We start from the raw sequence: 19,611 nt of genomic DNA on the forward strand, positions 1-19,611 counted from the left end.
TTTATATTTTTTTTTTTTAGAATAGAGTTTTTGTTTTTCCTAATATGGGGGGGGGGGGGGGGGGCTTACCCTGCCATTTATTTTGTAACCGAATCTTAGGAAATGGACAAGGAATAATTATTTTTCCCCTCCCAAAAACTACATGGTTTAGAGCTACAGTTTTGCCAAGCTCAACTCATTGCCATAGGGGCAGTGCACTGTCCTTTCTCGTAGGCACAAGGAGCTCTCTTCTCTTCTTTTCGAACAAGATCGCAATACTGTTCTCTTATCCTTGCCCTCTTCTCGCTTCAATTCATTCAGGGGACGAAGCGCTCCAGGCACTCGACTCGGCGATGAGACTTTCTATAAGTTGTCACGGCTTTGCACTTGCCACACTCATGGCGCATCCTTTGGCGGACGTTTCTTAGCAGCGATCAATTCAACCGACTTCTCTATTGCAACTTTAAGCACCGAAAACACTTGAACAATATTGACTTGGGTTTCCATCCCGTCCTTTTCTCTACTTTGATGATGTCATATAAGTCGATGTTGTTTAGCTCAAAAAAAAAAATTGTTTCTACTGATTCCATTAATTCCGAAATCACTGCACCCTACCCATGGTGACGTGGAGCTTGCTTGGTGATCCACCTAAAAATTACCTGTTTTTAGTTTACATTCCATGCTCATTTTATGCATATTTTTAATGATATTACACTTTAAAGGAAGATATTTTGCAAATTTTTGTCTACGGGCACAAGAAATAGACTTTTGGTGAAATTAAAGCAAAAACAGTGCAATTTGGAGCGCAAAAACAAAATTAAAGCAAAAACAGTGCAATTTGGAGCCAAATTGAGCAAAAAAGAAAATTCTGATCAGCGCATTTCGATATGACTTTCCATGCTTAATCTCCTTCATATTTATTCTATGTTTGTGAATAAAATTAAACTTTAAAAAAAGGTTGTTTTCATGTCTATCATGTAGGTATACCAATCTGGAGCACAAAGGAACTGAAATGGGTCGAAACAGAGTAAAACTAGGCGAAACAGTGGAGTTGTGTGCAGGGTGGCACTATAGCGCTCGTGACGGTTATTGCACAACTTTTGGGTGATTTTGGGCCATTCCGGGATGTTCTGGAAGCTTCTGGGCAAATTGCACGTCCCATGAAGTGATTCAATAAATCTAGACACTTGGAAAGACTCTTGGATGAAGAAAAATGTCTCTTGGAATGAAATGATGTGTCTCGTGGATGAAGAGATGTGTATCTTAGATAAAAGGAGTTTTTATTTCTTTATAAATACGTGGATGAAGAGATGTGTATCTTAGATAAAAGGAGGAGTTTTTATTTCTTTATAAATAGGGGGGCTGATGCCTCTCATGAGGAGAAATTAGGAAGTAATTAGGGGAGTTCAGAGAATTCATTAGGAAGTGTTTTAGGAGAAGTTTGGCGTGAGTTTATGAGATGTAGATTTCTTCATTTTATGGAGAGATTGGTGAGGGATTTTGAGAGGTATGGGCAAGGAAGTATGAGCGGCACATGGATCAACATGAGACTATGTTAGAGAGATTTTTTTTTATTTCTTTCAAAGGGAAAAAACTAAGTATTATGTTCTTCATGTCTTTGTAATTGTTGTAAACACTTTCTAGTGGATTTTATTTGATTTAATGAAGTTTTTTATTCTGTTTTATTCATAATTTGTAAGTAGTTTGCTTTACTCTTTTCTTTTAATATGAAGTAGTGTCTTTTAATATGAAGTAGTGAAATATGAAGTAGTGACATGTGTAGGAAAAATTATTTTATGATAGAATTATTTTTATTTTCATGTGATGAGTAATATCTCCTTTGCTTCGTTGACATAACTTAAGTCATGTTAAAATCTATTGTAAGTGAAACTAAGAATTGGAAGAGCAGTGATCTTGCAACTTGAGTGCACTCACATTGACCGGTTGACTAGTAAAATAGTTAGGCGGCAATGCAACTTTTAAGAAAATATAATTTAATGGTCTGTTTCTATTAGATGCTTCTAGGTGACAGATAATTGCGTAAAATTAATAGAAAACTAAACATACCTATATGCTCGAAAGAGGGTAGGTAGACATAGGGTAGGTAGACATATGTTTGGTAGACATATGTTTTTTGTTGGCACATAACTTATTACTTAATTCTATCAATTCTTTTTACTGATGATGCCATTATCCTCATTTTACTTTTCTTTTGTAATGAAATAAATGCATGTTTAGTAATTTAGATTTATTTAGATATTCTCTTATTTAATTAATATGATGATATATTCACCGGCTTTTAATTGAATTTGCAAACTGATCACTTGTGAGGTTAAATCCCGTAGAGAATCATAATGACCCGGGAGGACTATAATTTCACCCAATTAGTGAGTACCACATTTCATCGTAGGTAGAACCATTGCGATCACCTGAGGGGAGTGCAAATAGATAGAGAGATAAGTTTTGATGGACGTAAAATTGTTAGATCTAGAGTGACAAACTAGATTCTTATCAATATGGCTTAAGATTTAGTACCCGACGCTGAGATTCGGCCATCATGGTGGCATAAGCTAGGGGCATCTAGAGGTGAGAGGCTAGATCATTGATATGGAATCGAGATGTTAAGGAATCTGTCTTAAGTTAGCCAATGTTCTTTGCAAACACAGGGTGGGGGTAAAGAATATGTATGCTTCTATTTGTCACTGACAACATTATATTTTAAGCATTTCATTCCTTCAGATTATCTAGGTCATTGCACGAGAAGGCTAGTCTTTAACATCTCAAAATTCTTCAAACCAATTTATCCAAATAAGTTATCTTTAGAATTAATATTTACATTTAGAAATAGTTGTTATCCTTACATTTATTATTTTCATTTAGGAGTAGTTACAAAACCACTTTAATCGATATTCCAAACTAAGGTCTGATAGTAGTAAACTAAAATTAGCCTAAGAGATTTCTTACCTCGCTTCTCTATGGGATCGATACTTGGTGTCTTTAAAGAAAACCCTATATTACTTGAAACGATACGTATACTTGCGTAGAACCATTAGTGTGAAATATAAATCAAATTCTAAATTTTATAAAATATTATTTTGCACACTAGCCGTTTAAATATAAATTGAGTCAAGTTTTTGACCATCTTTCAGATCTTAAAAATCTACGTAATTGCGGGTCGGGTTATTTGGACTGAACTAAGCAGTTCAGCAACAGGCTTGTACCGGTCCAGCAGGGAGGTTCGACTGAATCGGTCGGTGCTTCTTAGGGCAAGGGTTGCCCCCTCTCCCCTCCTAGTTATTATAAATATTTTGTTTGATGTTTTAGGGTTCATTTTTGGTTGAGTCCCTATTCAAGCTTGTTGTTGGCAACTATCTTCTTGTCTAGGATTTTATCCGAGGGCGAGAAGGTGCTCCGGATGTAACTCGTTCGAGGTGTGACCTTCTTCAAGGGTTCAAGGGGTGTTTCGGCTGTAGATCGCTCGCGCGGGGATAATTATCTGTTATGAATCCCCCTTTGTTCTCGTACGCCCCTATCCCTCTACTGTCTGCAGTCCTAAGCCTACGCCTCCTCTCTATTCCATCCACCGATCCCCAATTACCCTAACTGTTGCCATCACAAGCTCCGCAAGCCGCCTGACACAGGGCTCCTGGGGGGCTGACCAGGCGTAGGTCCAACCCCATCTGGACCGCTAGTCCCCTTGGAGGGGGGCCCCACTGCCCCCTCCATCTGGACCGCTAGTCCCCTTGGAGGGGGGCCCCATTGCCCCCTCCTACTTCTTTTCCTTTCTTTTTCCTCCCCTCATTGTTTTCCATATTTCTTTATTTCCTTACTTGCCTCCCTAAACCTTTCCTAATTTTATAACCTTTCATAAAACTAAAATATGATTTTATTCTCCTTCTAATTTTAAAAGCCTTGCATTAAATTTGAAATATGGTTTAATTTTCTTCCCTATTTTAAAAGTCTTGCTTAAATTCTGAAATCTGAGATTATTCATTTCCTATTTTAATGTTTCCTAAAGTTGAGTCATTTCTTAATAAAATGATGTTCTTATGTCTAGGGTAAGGTTCATATCTTCAAAATCAGATTTTAGTTTATCTAAATATTTTCCCTCTCGAAGGGTTGTATTGGACGACGAGGAAGGTGCTCTGGCTCTAACCCCATCCGAGGTGGCGTTTATCTTCCTTACTCTTACCACGAGCCGCTGTCCTGCAGTCCACCATTGCTCCAATCCTCCTCTAGCCCAATCTGCCACCTCCCTGCCCTCCTATAGTCATCTGGTTATTTTTGCTTCCTAATCCAGACCACCGGCCAGTTGCCCTGTCTCCTCATAGCTGACTGGCAACTCCTGACAGTCCTCCCTGATTAGTGCCGACCTCCAACAGACAGCCTCACTGTCTCCCTGTTGTCTTGCCAAAGCACCACAACCCTCTGCCGCCTCCCTAGACCGCCGAGAATCCCCTTCCCCTACAGCTTCCTTACAGGGTCGCAGCTCCTACTGCCTCCCACACAACAGCCCGCAACCCTTCTCCATCGCTGTTCTGCTCCTCTGCTCCCCTGCTCCGACCGCCTTTTGTGCCTGCGCTCCTTAGCTCCGACCGCCTTCCTTGCCTCTGCTCCTTGGCTTCGGCCGCCACTACTGCCGCCACCGTGTGCCAGTCCACGACGACGTCCTTTACTTCTTCCAGCTCTGGTTCGACTTCTCTGCGAGCGCTGACTTACTCTCACTCGATTTCGCTCTGGCCATCACCATAGACGCCGTTCCTACACAATTTCTCTAGACTCCCTCCTCGTCGAGCTTATTGTGTCTTTTTGTGTTAAGTCTTTATTGTAATGTTTTGTTTTATGTTTTGATTCGTGCAGTGTCTTTCTTTCATTGAGTCCATGTTGTAATCATTTTTGTAAGTTATTAATAAAATTCGTGTCTTGCGTCGTGGTTTGGGTTAACTCTGGTATCATTGCCCCTCCTGCTGCTGCTGGAAACACATTATGTTTATCAGGGGAATATTACATTAGGACTCCTAACGTAGAGCTACGTTCGGAGTCCACTGATATGCGGACACGTGGAGGTGACAAAAAAATAAAAAAATCGTTTTAGCCTAAGGGAATATTCTTTCAGTGTTATTCCGTATTATTCATGTGTTATTGTGGTGGTATTCATGTGTTATTATATTTTGGGAATATTCCCGGTGTTATAATAACACAATAACACATCAATACTACCACAATAACACTTTAATAACGTGAAATAACACATAAGGAATATTCTCCTGTGTTATCGGGTCGGATCACAGGAAAGCGCACACGTTTTCTTGAAGTCATGTGTTTGCATATGAGTGGACTCCGAACGCAGCTCTACGTTAGGAGTTCTGATGTAATGTTTTTCCATGTTTCCCATCCTAGTGCCACCTTTTTTTCCTCACCATACAGGTTAGACCGCCCCCTCTCCTATCCGTATCCAACCATACCCCCCGACCCTTTAAACCTTCCAGCCACCACCAAAATCCCCATCCACACCACATCCCAACAATCACCACCGACCCCCACATCCACCCATCAAGGTCCACAGAGCATCCTATCCAACCCTAGCCGGATATTAGTGTCATATTTTGTTTTTGTGTTATTTTGAGTTTCAATTGTAACCCGTTGCTGTTTTGAATAATAAAATTTTGTTTTCCTATCGAATTTTTGGTTCAACTCCGGGATCACATGGAGGTGCGAGCATTATAACAAGTTGTGATTTACAAAGGAAACTTGTTGGAAACTTCATGGTAAACCTGCGAATTGAAAATCAAAATCCAAATGAAAAGGTCAAACTTATCAATTCTCTGCCAAGAAAACTAATGAGCCATTTGCAAGCTTGGTTGTAATCCTTTTCACCAAGGAGCCATTAGAGCATCTGCACAAGTTATTTCAATCTCCTAAATTGTCATTGACTGTCTTACTTTTCAGTACAAAATGGTAATTTTTAGCCATTGTATTGTTAGGTGTTAATTCTAATTTTGTTCATTCTTCGATGATTGATTCTGATAAAACTGGTCATATGGCTGGTTGCTCAAAAATTTTCTCATCCTATAGATCTTATGTAGGCAATAAAAATGTAAAAATTGTGGATGTTTCACTGTCAGTAATTGCTGGGATAGGAGCTGTCAAACCCACCTCGTTGTTAACAATTCACGATATACTTCTTGTTCTTGATTTTTCTTTTCTTTTATTGTCTATTAATAAAATTACTTCTGATCATCGGTGTCAAAGTACTTTCTACTCTTCTTATTGTAAGTTTCAAGAATTGATTACTGAGAGGATGATTGGTGGTGCTAAGGAAAAAGAAAAACTATTATTTTTACGATGAACTTGATATGAATATATAATGTCAAAGTACTTGTTTTAATTCTTGAATTTTTTTCAAAGACAATGATATTATGTTATGTTATTATAGGATAGGTCATCCTTATTTTTAGTATTTAAAATTCTTGTTTTTCAATTTTTTTAGAATAAAATTTATCATCTTTCCAATATGAAGTTTGTTAGTTTTTCGAACATCGTCTCTTTTTCTCCCTAAATTTACAAACCAATTATTTACTCTAATTTATAGTGATATATGGGATCCTTCTAAACATCCTACAGACTCTAGGAATAAATAGTTTGTAACATTTACTGATGACCACACTAGGGATAGTTGGGTGTATTTAATGAAAGAGAAATCTGAAGTAGAAATAATTTTCAAGAATTTCCATATTATGATACGAACACAATTTCAAAAAATTTATTCAAATATTATTGAGTGATAATAACCGACAGTATTTTAAAAATATTTTGGTTCATTTTTTTATGAAAAAAGGATAGTTCAATAAAGCTGTTATGTTGATTTCCCACAATAAAATGGTGTGACTGAAGGAAAAGAAAAATACTTATTAGAAGTAACTCGGGCATTTCTATTTACAAATCAGGTACTAAAACATTTTTTGGGTTAGGCCATTCTTACTGCTACATTCCACATTAATAGAACACCCAATAAAGTTATTAACTTGAGAACATTTTTTAAGTTTTGATGTTATGCATAAAATTTACCCAATAAATCGGTTCTCGTCTTCCTTTCCTTTAAAAATTTGTGTGTACTGCAATTGTATGTATTCATAGTTATAATCAAGGAAAATTTTAACTCTTAGTCAAATAGTATGTATTTTTTTGTTATGCATCCACCCAAAAAGGGTATAAATGCTTTGATCTTATTTCTAAAAAAAATGTTTAACATGAATGCCGTCTTTTTTAATTATAATTTTTTGTTCACCTCATTTTTAAGGGAGACGGAAAAAAGATTCAACTACTCTTTTTCAGAATTTTTTTTTAAAAATTGAAGACTCACAAAAGAGTATCTCTTCAATTTTGATCTAAAAATTCAATCTATATTATATCAAGAGAAATTAGGAGAAAATGAGTCAAAATTTTTTAGATATTGAAGACGATTCAGATTTTTCTATAGTGCTATCTCGCGATGTTCACAATCTTATAATAACTAACAAAGAGGGAAAAAAAGAACTATGACATTGACACCATTTGATATTATCAACTCGTGATAAAGGACAAGTCAAAGGAAAGAGTCTACGAATTCTTTGCACTTCTCAGAATTCATGTACCTTCCAGGTAATGTCCTCATTGAGTCATTACCTTATGGTCAATTTACTTCATCTTTGAGTTCTGAGTCTTTTAGTTCTGAACTTGAGTCTAGCCCTAATCCTAAATCTAATGATTATAGTCCTCCCATTACTGCTCATAAGGGAGGTGGGTCTTGCTCCAACATTCATTGTCTTATTATGTGTCATTTGAAAATCTCTCATCAATTTTTTGGGCTTTAACTTAATTTGTATTTTATGAAGATTCTTACTATGCAATATGCTCTTAAAGTTTCCATGTGAAATAAGGCTGTCTTCGAGAAAATGAAAACTTCGAGAAAAATGCCATGTGGGAATTGGTTGATCCATCTAGAGGGAATAAATCCGTCGGATGCAAATGTGTGTTTGTATTCAAGTATAATTTTGATCTCTCTTAGGAACAATACAAGACCCTATTGGTTGCCAAGGGATTCAATCAGACTTATGACATTAATTACTTAGACACTTGCCCCTAACCCAAAATTAAACTTTATAAAAGTTTTTCTATCACTTACAACTAATCTTGACTTACCCCTATGATAGTTGGATATAAAAAATGCATTTCTCAATGGAGACTTGGAGAAAAAAGTGTATGTGGATGCATCTCTATAATTTGGTGATAAGTTCAGTGTAAATGTGTGTAAACTGCAAAGTCCTTATAAAGGTTGAAGCAGTCACCGAGAGCGTGATTTGAGAAATTCACACTGTTTATGGTATAATCAAGGGCAAAGGGATCATACAATGTTTTTCGAACATTCAAATGATAGGAAGACAACCATATTGATTGTGTATGTGGTCGATATAATTCTCACGGAGATGACATATATGAAATGAACCGGTTGACGACTTCCCTCTCATTAGTTTTTTAAACCAACGACTTAGGATCTCCAAGGTTTTTTCTTGGCATGGAGGTTACTAGACCGAAGAACAAGATTATTGTTTCTCGACATAAATATGTTCTTGATTTTCTAAAGAGAATTGACATGAGCAGTTGTGGGCCTGTAGACTTTCCGACTCAATCAGAAACTGGGAGATGGAAATGAAGGTGATGCAATGAATAAAGCAGGATATCAAAAGTTGGTGAAAAATTTATATACTTACCACATATGTTTACTGTCAAGCATAATTCTGTTGGGTCTCTGGAACAATATAAGGCTTGATTGGTTGCCAAGGGATTCACTCAAAACTATGACATTCATTATTTAGAGACATTTGTCTCATCCCAAAATTCTTCTATCACTGACAACTAATCTTGATTGACCTCTACAATAGTTGAATTTAAAAAAATGCATTTCTTAATGGCTTGATTGACCTCTACAATAGTTGAATTTAAAAAAAATGCATTTCTTAATGGAGGACTCAGAGGAAGAAGTGTATATGGATGCATTTCCATGATTTAGTAAGAAGTTTGGTACAATGTATATAAGCTAAAAAGTCCTTATACGGGTTGAAGCAGTCACCGAGAGTGTGATTTGAGAAATTCACAGTTTTTGTTAAAGGTCAGGGGTGTAATTAAGGGCAAAGAAATCATATTATATTCTTCACGCATTCAAAGGATGGAAAGATTGTAGTACTGATTGTGTAAGAGGACGATATAGTTCTCACCGGAGATGACGTATATGAAATGAACTTGTTGAGAACCTCTATCTAGTCAATTTTTTAAACCAATGACTTAGGATGTCTAAGGTATTTTCTTGGCATTGAGGTTGCTATACTGAAAGGAAAGTACCACTTAGACTGAAAGGAAAGTTTTATAAAATGGTGGTGAGACTTGCAATGCTCTATAGTGCTGAATGTTGGCCTTTAAAAGATAAGCATAACACTAAGTTAAGTGTTTCTGAGATGAGAATGACTAGGTGAATGAGTGGCTTTACACTTAGAGACAAAATGTGAAATGAATATCTTCGTGATAGGGTTGGTGTAGCTTCTGTGACGGACAAAATTAGAGAATCCTCTTAGATGGTTTGGTCATATTAAACATCGACCATCTGATGATCCGATTATGAGAGTTGATGTTTTAGATTCAACTTATGTTAAGAAAGGCAGAGGTAGACCTAGGAAGACTCGGGCTTACTGTATAGAAAATGATCTTAATATATTAGAACTAAATGAAAAAAATGACACTAAACATAACACAATGGAGAAAAAAAATTCATGTAGCTGACCCCACTTAGTGGGATTAAGGCTTTGTTGTTGTTGTTGTTGTTGGAGGTTGCTATACTGAAGAACATGATTATTTCTTCCTAACATAAATATGTTCTTGATCTTCTAAAGGAAATAGGGGTGAGCAGTTGTTGGTCTGCATGCACTCTGATTGATTCCCTGGGAGATGGGAATGAAAGTGATGGAATGAATACAACTTTGACATGAAAAGTTTGTGGGAAAATTTATATACTTCTCATATATGCGGCCAAATATTGCATTTATTGTAAGTTTGGTAAGTCAATTTATGGATTCTCCCTATGAGAAACACCTTGAAGCTCTTATACGATTCTCATATACGTTAGAAATACACCAGACATGAGCCTACTCTTTCAGAAGACCACTGATGTATATTGGGCGGCTTCAATTGTTGACCGAAGATCGACGTCTGGATACTATACTTATGTCTTGTGAAATCTGGTTATATGACAAAGTAAGAAACATAATATGGTGGCAAGGAGTAGTGTTGAGGCACGATATCGAGCTATGACTAATGGAGTATATGAAATTTTATGATTGAAGATAATTCTTGAAGAACTGTGGATTCCAATAAACATATCAATGCAGCTGTACAGTGACAATAAAACTGCCATCAACATTGCAGAAAATATAGTGCAACATGATCGCACAAAACATATGGATATTGATAGACACTTCATAAAAGAGAAGATTGATTGTGGAGCTATTCATATAACTTTCACTCCAATAGCACAACAAATAGCAGATATCTTTACCAAAGAACTTTTCAAGCCTATTTTTAGTTCATCGTAAGCAAGTTGGACATGATAGACATCTATGCTCCCAACTTGGGGGGTGTCGAAAATTTAGATATCATCTATTTTTATTATTTTCTATTTTTAGTAGTTTCTACTTTTAGAATTATCTATTGCTGGTAATTCTTATTTTTCTTTTTTCTAGCATGAGATTTTGTTTCTTTCCCAATGTGGTGGTCTTCCACTGCTATTTATCTTGTAACCGTGTCTCAGGAAATTGAAGAGGAATAATTATTTTTCTGCTCCTAGAAACTGCAGTGCCTTGAGTTGACTACTATCTTTAAATCTAATGTCTCTACTTGTTTTCTGCATTGCAATAACAGTTATGGCCATGAAATTAGAATTTGTCCTTGTATTACTGAGAAACGTGACCAAATTTGACTATTAATTATTAGTTAGATGACAGGTCAGAGCTTTATCCACAAGGGTTGCTTTGTTTATTGACATGTTCTTAAGGAGGCTATGTGGGTGTGTTTGTGTAAATTTTTTTTAGCAATTTCCAAAAACGATTTAATTACTTCTAGTTATTTAAGTTTTTTGTAAGAAGTGCATCTTTTAAGACGATTAAACTGAAAGTTTGGGCAGTCAGGATCTTTGTGGGTTCAAGCTGGCTGATCAAATATTGACCAATCTGGAAGCTGTGTAGTGCAACATTAACTAATTAATTTAAAAAATGGTTGTGAAAGCAAAAGAAGGGATACAAGTCTCTTAAATGTAAAAAAGATCAGAAAACCTTTTTAGATAATGAGATTAGAGAACTTTACATTAAATGGTTTCCAAAACTGAGTTAAATAGTCATTGCAAGATTTAAGCTGCAAGCTGGCCCCATGTACTTTTTGTTGCTGGTTAGAGGCGAGCATTTGGGGTGTATGGGGAGTGGCTTGCGCTGTAATATGTAAATGGTGCAAATAATTGGTCTTGGACTACTGAGATGCTTGAAAATTTGGTATAGCCAACTTTGGAACTACTAATATGTACTGATAATACTTTTAGAGTTTTTAAAATTGGGGATGGGTTACCATCGACAAACCTCTCCCATTCGTCTATTCCATGTTTTATATGACCTCACACACAACCTTATAGCGAATCTATTGTTTATATTTTCCTTTGCTTGACACCCATAGAAATCCTCTCCATGTTCTGTCGCATGTGCTTTCCAATCCACAATTCACCGATCATTAAACTTATGCATAATCTCTCTAGTGATCTTTGCATCTCACTCTTCACACCGTGACCTCCAACTCCCACTGCTTTGTGCTTTTGCTTACCGTTTATAAGCACAAGCCTCCTTCGCACTAGCTTCTCCCTTTGTTGTTCTTCCGTTGTGTGGTTGTTGCCATGCCAATTAATAGAATCTAGTTTGGGATTTTGATGTATCAAGGTGGAATAGATGATCAAACATAAGTTAAGAATTTTGTAACCGTTTAAAAAAATTTCTTTTGTACAAATAAGTTCTCAAATATCATAAGAAAGCTACTAAAACATAAACTTTCATTAAAATGAAACAGATCTTATATTTAAACTGAGATGTGTGCGCATATCCTGAACTTTTTGTTGCAGAGATTGCAGAATTTATATCTAGGATAAACTATATTTTATTTTTGTAGAATTCTGAAATACTAATTTTCTAAGTTCTCCATTTTTGGGCTTATTTTTTTTTTTGGTAAGAATGCGACTGTCATGCTCTGCATTCGTCTATAAAATCAAACAACATGTTTTGCTTGACAGGATGTTTTAACTTTTTTGATGTAGGCCATCACAATAGCTATATGCCTCCTTAAAGTACATTCTTTTATTTAGCAAATTTTAAATTGATTTTTTTTTGAATTTTGTGAGCCGTAAACCTTTGAAAAGCTTTTTTAACGAGTGAGTGACAGGTTGAGAATTTTAGTTGTATTCATGAGGTGAAGTGCAGAAAAATTCTGTGTCTTGCAGGATTGATGCTCTTTCTCTTCTCCCGGTATATGTTGGAGGCCAGGATGTCCTGAAGATATTGTCATTTTGTCTATCTGTTCAGAAAGCAGTTAAGGTTGGTCTTATTATGCTAGTCAGCCGTTTTGATCATGTAATTTTTGCTCATTATTGCCATTTATGTTTTGCAGTCTTCAGATGCTATAATATTGGGAGACTCTTGTGTGTTTAGCTGCAAATATGTCAAGGTGAGATGCTAAAGCTTGCTAATCATAAATGCACATCTTATTTTATTTATTTTTCTCGTATTTCAAATCCTTTTTGCATTGTTTGTTAGACTGATTTCTGGTAAATATAATCTTTCAAATAGTTAATCACCTCACAGGAGTATTTTATGCACAAATTCGATAAACGTACACTATTCAAGTTCCATGAAGACCAAAAACCTTGTGTGGCATGCAAAATTAGCGCAAAATTTTTTCTACGTGATCATGTCAAAACTTCTCGTTATGATGATATATGCTATAAGTTATTTAACCTTACAAAACTTGCATGCTTCCCTTCCCATTACTGAAGTATAAAGTCGTCAAAATCTGTTGATGAAGTACAAATCAAATATATTAGTCTAGAATATAAGCCGACTTATATTCTAGAACAAATAGTTATTTATGATTAATACTTTGTGCACAATGAATTTTATGTGCTTATTACTTGACTTTTTCAATCTGATATTAGATTTACATTTGAATCTCTGAGCTTTGAAAATTTTGATTTCCGGACTCTCAATTTGTATTTGTTGTTAGAGAGCTTTGAGGGTCAAATTTTCTGCAGACATTAGATTGAGATAAGACACTACCCATAGATTTTACTCCCATTTTGCGAAGACCTTTTGATAGGAGGTTCTAGGTTTCCTATGGGCTCAAACCCCTATGGTTAATTACCCCTTTTGATAATAAGAGAACACTTTTGATTATGGCTAGTCTTTAAATATTGGTTATTTAACGTATACTAGCAATAGACATAGGGTTTAAGCTGTAAAATTTCTCACTTGGAGCTTGAAGCAGGAGGGGGAAATGATGATAAACTTGATCAAGATCCCATTGTTATGTTGTCCCGAGTCGTCATGCTCCCTGGTCTATTTAATCAGAAGAGGTAGTCGATCCAACCTAACTGAAGAATCATTGTCAGCAATCATGGGTTGCGTTGTTCAAGGGACCCTTGTAGATCTGAGATGGATGTTTTTTTAAGGGACACATTTATGTCCACTAAGCTAACAAAAGGTTTTGTGCAAATTAGGTGTACCCTTATGATTTGCAACTCAAAGGTCAGAAAGTTATTGAGGAATATACAGGTTGCGGCCGTGACCGTAATATAATGGTGTCAGTTGGTGGCAACCACCCGGTCAAAGGACTTTGATCATAACTTTTGTTTTGTAGAAGACCAAATTGCGTAGAGAACTTGGGTCACATCTTTACTGGCGTGAATTACTTTTGAGTGTGTATATAATTATACACTTGATATGACATTCTCTCTGTGCATGCTGAATTCAATCCGGAGTTTATCACCCTCGATAAACTGTGGTTGATGAAGTTCATTTTAATTCATTAACTAATTAATTTTATCTTGAATTTTTTGAACTATTTGCTTTAAAATCTTTGTTTTAATTAATTTGAAGTTGACCAATCTCGTTGAAATCTTCGGTTAATACGGCCATCATTGGGGATTTGAACTCTTAAAACTTTTATGTTTGAAATTTATTTGGAATTCATTAATTTTGTTATCTTTAGAATACCAGTTTTGTCAACTCCAGTCATGATGAGGAGGATCATACTAGATGATTTGAACTTATAAATTTTATATATGTGATTTGGACATTGTTGAAACTTACTAGACTTGTAAACTTCAGTTTTTAAGAAGAGAATCAAATTAGTTGAATGAGACTTACAACCCTACTCTATAGACAAGACGGTTTGATTGATTGCTTTTCAAAATATGAACTATTTGAGTGCAAATTTGGCCTTAACCCACATAGCTTTCTTAAGCTATTTGTTAGAACATTTAGAATTCTAGCTAGGGCTCATGCAAGTGGTGAATTTTCTTAAACAATGTCACATTGGCCCACACATTATTCTCAAATCTTGTATTTGAAAATTTAACTTATGGATCAGAGCACATGCGGGCGGATGCTTTCGAAATCGTGCACACATTTCAAGTACGAGACTTATAATCATCCAAATCTCTCCCAATCACTTGAATATTCATTGCTCATATGCATGCATGTTATACTTGACAAATTACTCTGATGCAGTTTATGCAATTTATGCATTTTTATAGTGACGTTCAACATATCTAGGGATTGTAATTGTACATTTTCTAAAAATGCTCGCACATATCTTATTGTCATGCATTGAAATTGGGAATATGTCTTAAAATACGGAAGCTAGCTTTAAAACCATTGAAATTTTAGTGATTTTTCTTTTATCTCATTAAAATGCATGCATGTACATTGAAAATGCCGACACAACTACTTGAAAGATTGCAGCATATTGTACAAATCTCAAGGTGCTGATTATTAACTTACAGCTCATGAAATCATTTAAAGTTTTTTGAAAGCTTATGTGCTAATTTTATATTAAGGGCATGCACAAAATCACATTTACTTCTTCAAAAGACCGCCTTCTGTTTGTTTTTGAGTTAGAATTGTAGATTCTGTTGCCGGTTTTCAGACTTTTAGAAGCCTCATATTTGAATCATATTTCAACCTTTATGGGATTAATTTGAATTTTAAAAGCCAAAATTCAAATTATTTTTAAATCCTTCCCAAATTCAATTTATTATTTTTTAAATTTTCTTATTTTTAAACCCAAATAGCCTAAATTTGAAAACCCAACTTCAATTTATTGTCATGCCCTGAGAGCCTACATTTTAAAAAGTTTTGTTCCAAATTATTTTGAAACCCTAAGAGCTTCAAATTCAAAGCCCAAATTCAAATTATTTTTAAATCCTATATTCAACTTTTATTTTAAAATTCACATTTTAAATTATTTCATAAGTTAGTCCAAAATCGTAAGTTATTTATCAATCCAAATCACTCAAAAAATTTGGCAGTTTCACTGCGTCAAACTCTGTTAGAGTCCACGGGGAGAATGCCAATTTTCTTAAGAGTCTTAAAAGACTCGTATGTTAGTGTTGTAAGACACTGCGACCGAGCAGCAAAAAAAAAAAAAAATTTTTAACCCACCGTCTTATAAGTTGTCATAGGCTTTCAATCTACCTACTCGTATGTTAGTGTTGTAAGACACTGCGACCGAGGAGCAAAAAAAAAAAAAATATTTTAACCCACAGTCTTATAAGTTGTCATAGGCTTTCAATGTACCCGCAAAAATATTAAATAACACGCAAGCATTTCCTCAAATATGCTTTACCTTCCCTAAATGACACTTAATTCCCAAGCACAAGTACTTGCGTTTTTTAGGATGAGTATTTTAAATCTTCTGAATTTTAAAAGAAATTCAAACAAGTCTGCAATTTTTCGAAACGGTACTTAATTCCCGAGGACGGGTGCTCGAATATCCTCGAATTGATATTTAAAAAAATTCAGCCCCAACCTCACTTTGTTATACCTTTGCGAGTGGGATCGCCAGCGACGATGATAATCAACGATGAAATGATGGACCACTGAAATAAAATAAAATGATTTCCTTTTATTATTTTTATACAATATAAAATACAATATATGAAATAATAAAGTGGGGAATTGGGTTCGGATAGGTGCGGGTTTGGTGCAAGTGAAATACGAGATTGGTGGGCTTGACTTAGGCTAGTAATTTAAGGAAACAGGGTTGCGGGTTGGGCTTGAGATCAAACTGTGAAAATTTGGGGTTTCTCTGTCATATAGAATAGTGGAGGCCTCAGTTTATATGCTTTTAAATAGAGGAAAAAAGGGAAACAAAAGGTAGTTTGTGCAAATAAGGAAGGTAGTTGGGTTCATGATAGAGAGGATGGGGTGCTTTTATGTGCGAACACAGAGAAGAACAAGTTAGCGGTTTAGTCTGTGGCTCAAACAGGGAACGAAGATTGCTGTGAGGGTTTGAGGAGGTGACGAAGTGGAAGGGTTGATGGCTCTGTTCACGTAAAGGCGCAGAGCTTTTCAGTGCAGGTAGTTTTGGAGGTCTCCAAATGGCGCAATCCTGTCATTGCTATGAAACTGAAGAAGAGGGGAGGCAAAGGCTTTCGTAAGCGGCCTTGTGCGGGGTGATCGGGCCGAAATAAGAGAAATATGAGAATTTCAGAAAACTTCGTACGCTACAATTTCGCCTGTGATTTCCTCGTTGGCCTAGATCCAACTATATTGTAAGGGTTGTTGTCACGAAGGGGAGATGCGACAGAAAAACTGGTAAAGGGGACGTAGGGCTACAATTGATTGGAGCGAACGACAAAAGGATGAGGACCCCAGTGTTTCGTCAGCTAACAAGGAGGAGGAAGGTTTATGAGGTTTCCTGCGAGAAAAAAGGAGTAGGGAGGGCTTCGACTGAACTTTCTTTTGGAGAGGAAAAAGGGAAGATGGGATTTGCTGTGAACAAGGGAAGTCACTCTCTGTGGTTTGGTGTGATTTAAAGTGAGAAAAATGATGAGGGAAGAGTTATGGGAGTATGTCGTGGCTTTTACTTCGAACCAGAGAAACGTCTCGCACAAATAGTTATGGGAAATATTTACTCGTTTGTTGTTTGGGGCTTGTAGAGGGATTCAAAATTAACCTAATATTTGCTAAGTGTAATCAAACATTAATTAACACTATTAATAAATGTTAATAGATTTTTTAACATAAACAGAAACTTCAGGTTTAGGTGCCTTAGCCGAAGGAAGGAGTCGACGTCGCTAGTTGCTTTGAGTTTTCCTGAGGCCATCACAGTGTTGTGTTGGCGTGCGTGAAGGAGAGTGGCTCGCCATACAGGTTAAAACTTAGCCGCTCGTGAAGGAGAGGTGTGGGCTTAGGTGATACTACACTCTCCGTCGAAGCCAGCCAAGAGTCAAAGCATCTTTAGTTCGTGTGTGACGTTGCTATCGAGTCGAGGAAGGCATACTGAGTCGCACTTCTCGTGCGAGGGAGACCGTCAAACCCTAGCTTAGTAAGTTCGAAGAAGAAGAAAAGAGGAGAAGAAGAAGGAGCATGTGCAGAGTGAAGAAACAAGCCTTGTAGTCGACTTGTAAGTGGCTTCAAATAAAAGAGAGTTTAGAGGAAGAGGAAGCAAAGGCTTGTGTGCTACAAGGAGGAACTCGTGTTAGTGAAGAGGCAAAATTAGAAGGCTTTAAGTTAAAGGATTTTCTTATTAGAAATTATTAGATTTATGCAGTTGAATTTATATTAAGTGTTTATATGAAATTTTTTTAGGGTTAAGTTGTTTTGTTTAATTAATTAAATTGTTATTAATTAGATATTAATATAATGAATTAAAGAAAATTCGATTCAACGAATTAGGTTTTGGTTTGGACAAAAGAAGTAACGTCAATCGAGGAAGTAACCAAATGATTAAGCTTGTATTGGGGTCATTTAAGGCAAGTGTGAGTAATTATTTATTTATATATTAATGTTTATTTAATAATAAAATTCTTTAATGCTCTAGATAATTATTTTTATAATTATATGCATGTTGTAAGCTGAAAAATTAAAGTAAATGAAATGAGAAAATGAAAAATGATTTTTCAAGGTCTTTAAATGGAGTTAATTAAAGGCAATAAAATTTAAATGATTAGCTCAACCAAAATTACCCACAGATGCTACTGACCGTAGATGCTATATAACCTTGCATGATAAAAAAAAAAATTTGTAAAGGGGTACCTTCGAATGTAAATTTTTGTGGGTACCTCTGAGGAATTTTAAGGATGTCTTCAGGTCTGATGGTAATACTTAAAACTTAAAGAAATTAAAAACGGGTTAATACTTAAATCAAAACGGGAATGATTTAATTTAAAATAAATGCTTATAAAATAAATGCTTATAGTTGATTATGTAGTGAACTATGTTATTTTTGGTGATTCATGCTTAACATTTGCATACAAATATAAAGCATAATAAGATTGAAATTGTTTATCACGTCGTGAAAACTTACGGTTGAATTTAATTATTTTTTTCAAGAAAAAATAAAGATTGATGTATGATAGGAGGGATTTAGTTTACGATATGAGGTCTACAATTGATAGATACTATATTTTTTTGTGATTAGTGTTTTCTTTTTGTACTATTTTTGGTAAAGATATATTGATATATGTTGAATGAGAGATTGCCTGCAATTTATGCTATTATTTTTTGAATGTTTTTATTTCTAATTTGTTGTTTCCTGATTGCTCTTTTATACATTGGAAGACATGAAAACCTGTGGAAATTAAATTAAATGTTAATAATGTCAGACCACAGTTCTTGATTTATTTAATGTTAAATCTATCAGTCTGGGTCGTGCAAAAGTGGTATTAGAGAGCTGTCGGCGCTTAGAAGGGGGAAAAGAGAGTTTTTAAATGTTTGGGGGTCGCCCGTAAGAAGCTGTCGGTCGCCGGAATCGAAATCCCGTCACCCGTTTCGGAAGGACTTTTTAATTTACGTATATATATATATAATTTTAGAAAAATATGAAATCAAACTGACCTCATATTTTCTATAGTTTAAATGAAAGAGCACTCAACCTCAAATCCTGTATCTACCCCAAGGGATAAACACAAGACTTGAGGGTGAGGCTCGATCAAATAAACTAAGAAAGATATGACATCCGTTTGGGTCTGCGAAACCGTTTTATTTGCCGACAAGTTCCCCAATTTAATACAAAAATGAAGAGAAACTAGGGGAAGCCACAGATCCTGAGGAGAACCTCAGTGACTTCCCAGTCTATCCTATGATTTGGCTCCAATTTTGAAAAGAAATTATTAAAGTGTTTCATCCTGCCAATTTTTATTTAATTAGGGCTTATATTTGCGTGACAGTGTCACACAAATTGCCCAGAAGATATGAGGGTTTGCGTCGTGACAGTGTCACACAAATTGCCTAGAAGATATGAGAGTTTGCGTCGTATCGGACGACAACCTCGGAACCTAGAACGAGTTAGGGC

General features: G+C 35.7%; 1 protein-coding gene across 2 annotated transcripts in view; it reads left to right on the forward strand.

Moving 5' to 3' along the window:
- LOC110020584 (E3 UFM1-protein ligase 1 homolog) overlaps positions 1-19,611 on the forward strand; it is a 78,350-nt gene that overhangs the window by 9,106 nt on the left and 49,633 nt on the right. For both annotated transcript variants that reach the window (XM_020718735.1, XM_020718734.1), the window contains exons 7-8: positions 12,539-12,632; positions 12,706-12,762. In XM_020718735.1, the coding sequence (XP_020574394.1) occupies positions 12,539-12,632; positions 12,706-12,762 (151 nt within the window). The remainder of the gene's footprint in view (positions 1-12,538; positions 12,633-12,705; positions 12,763-19,611) is intronic.

This window comes from Phalaenopsis equestris, unplaced genomic scaffold, assembly GCF_001263595.1.
Source record: "Phalaenopsis equestris unplaced genomic scaffold, ASM126359v1 Scaffold000104, whole genome shotgun sequence".
Taxonomy (NCBI): Eukaryota; Viridiplantae; Streptophyta; class Magnoliopsida; order Asparagales; family Orchidaceae; genus Phalaenopsis; species Phalaenopsis equestris.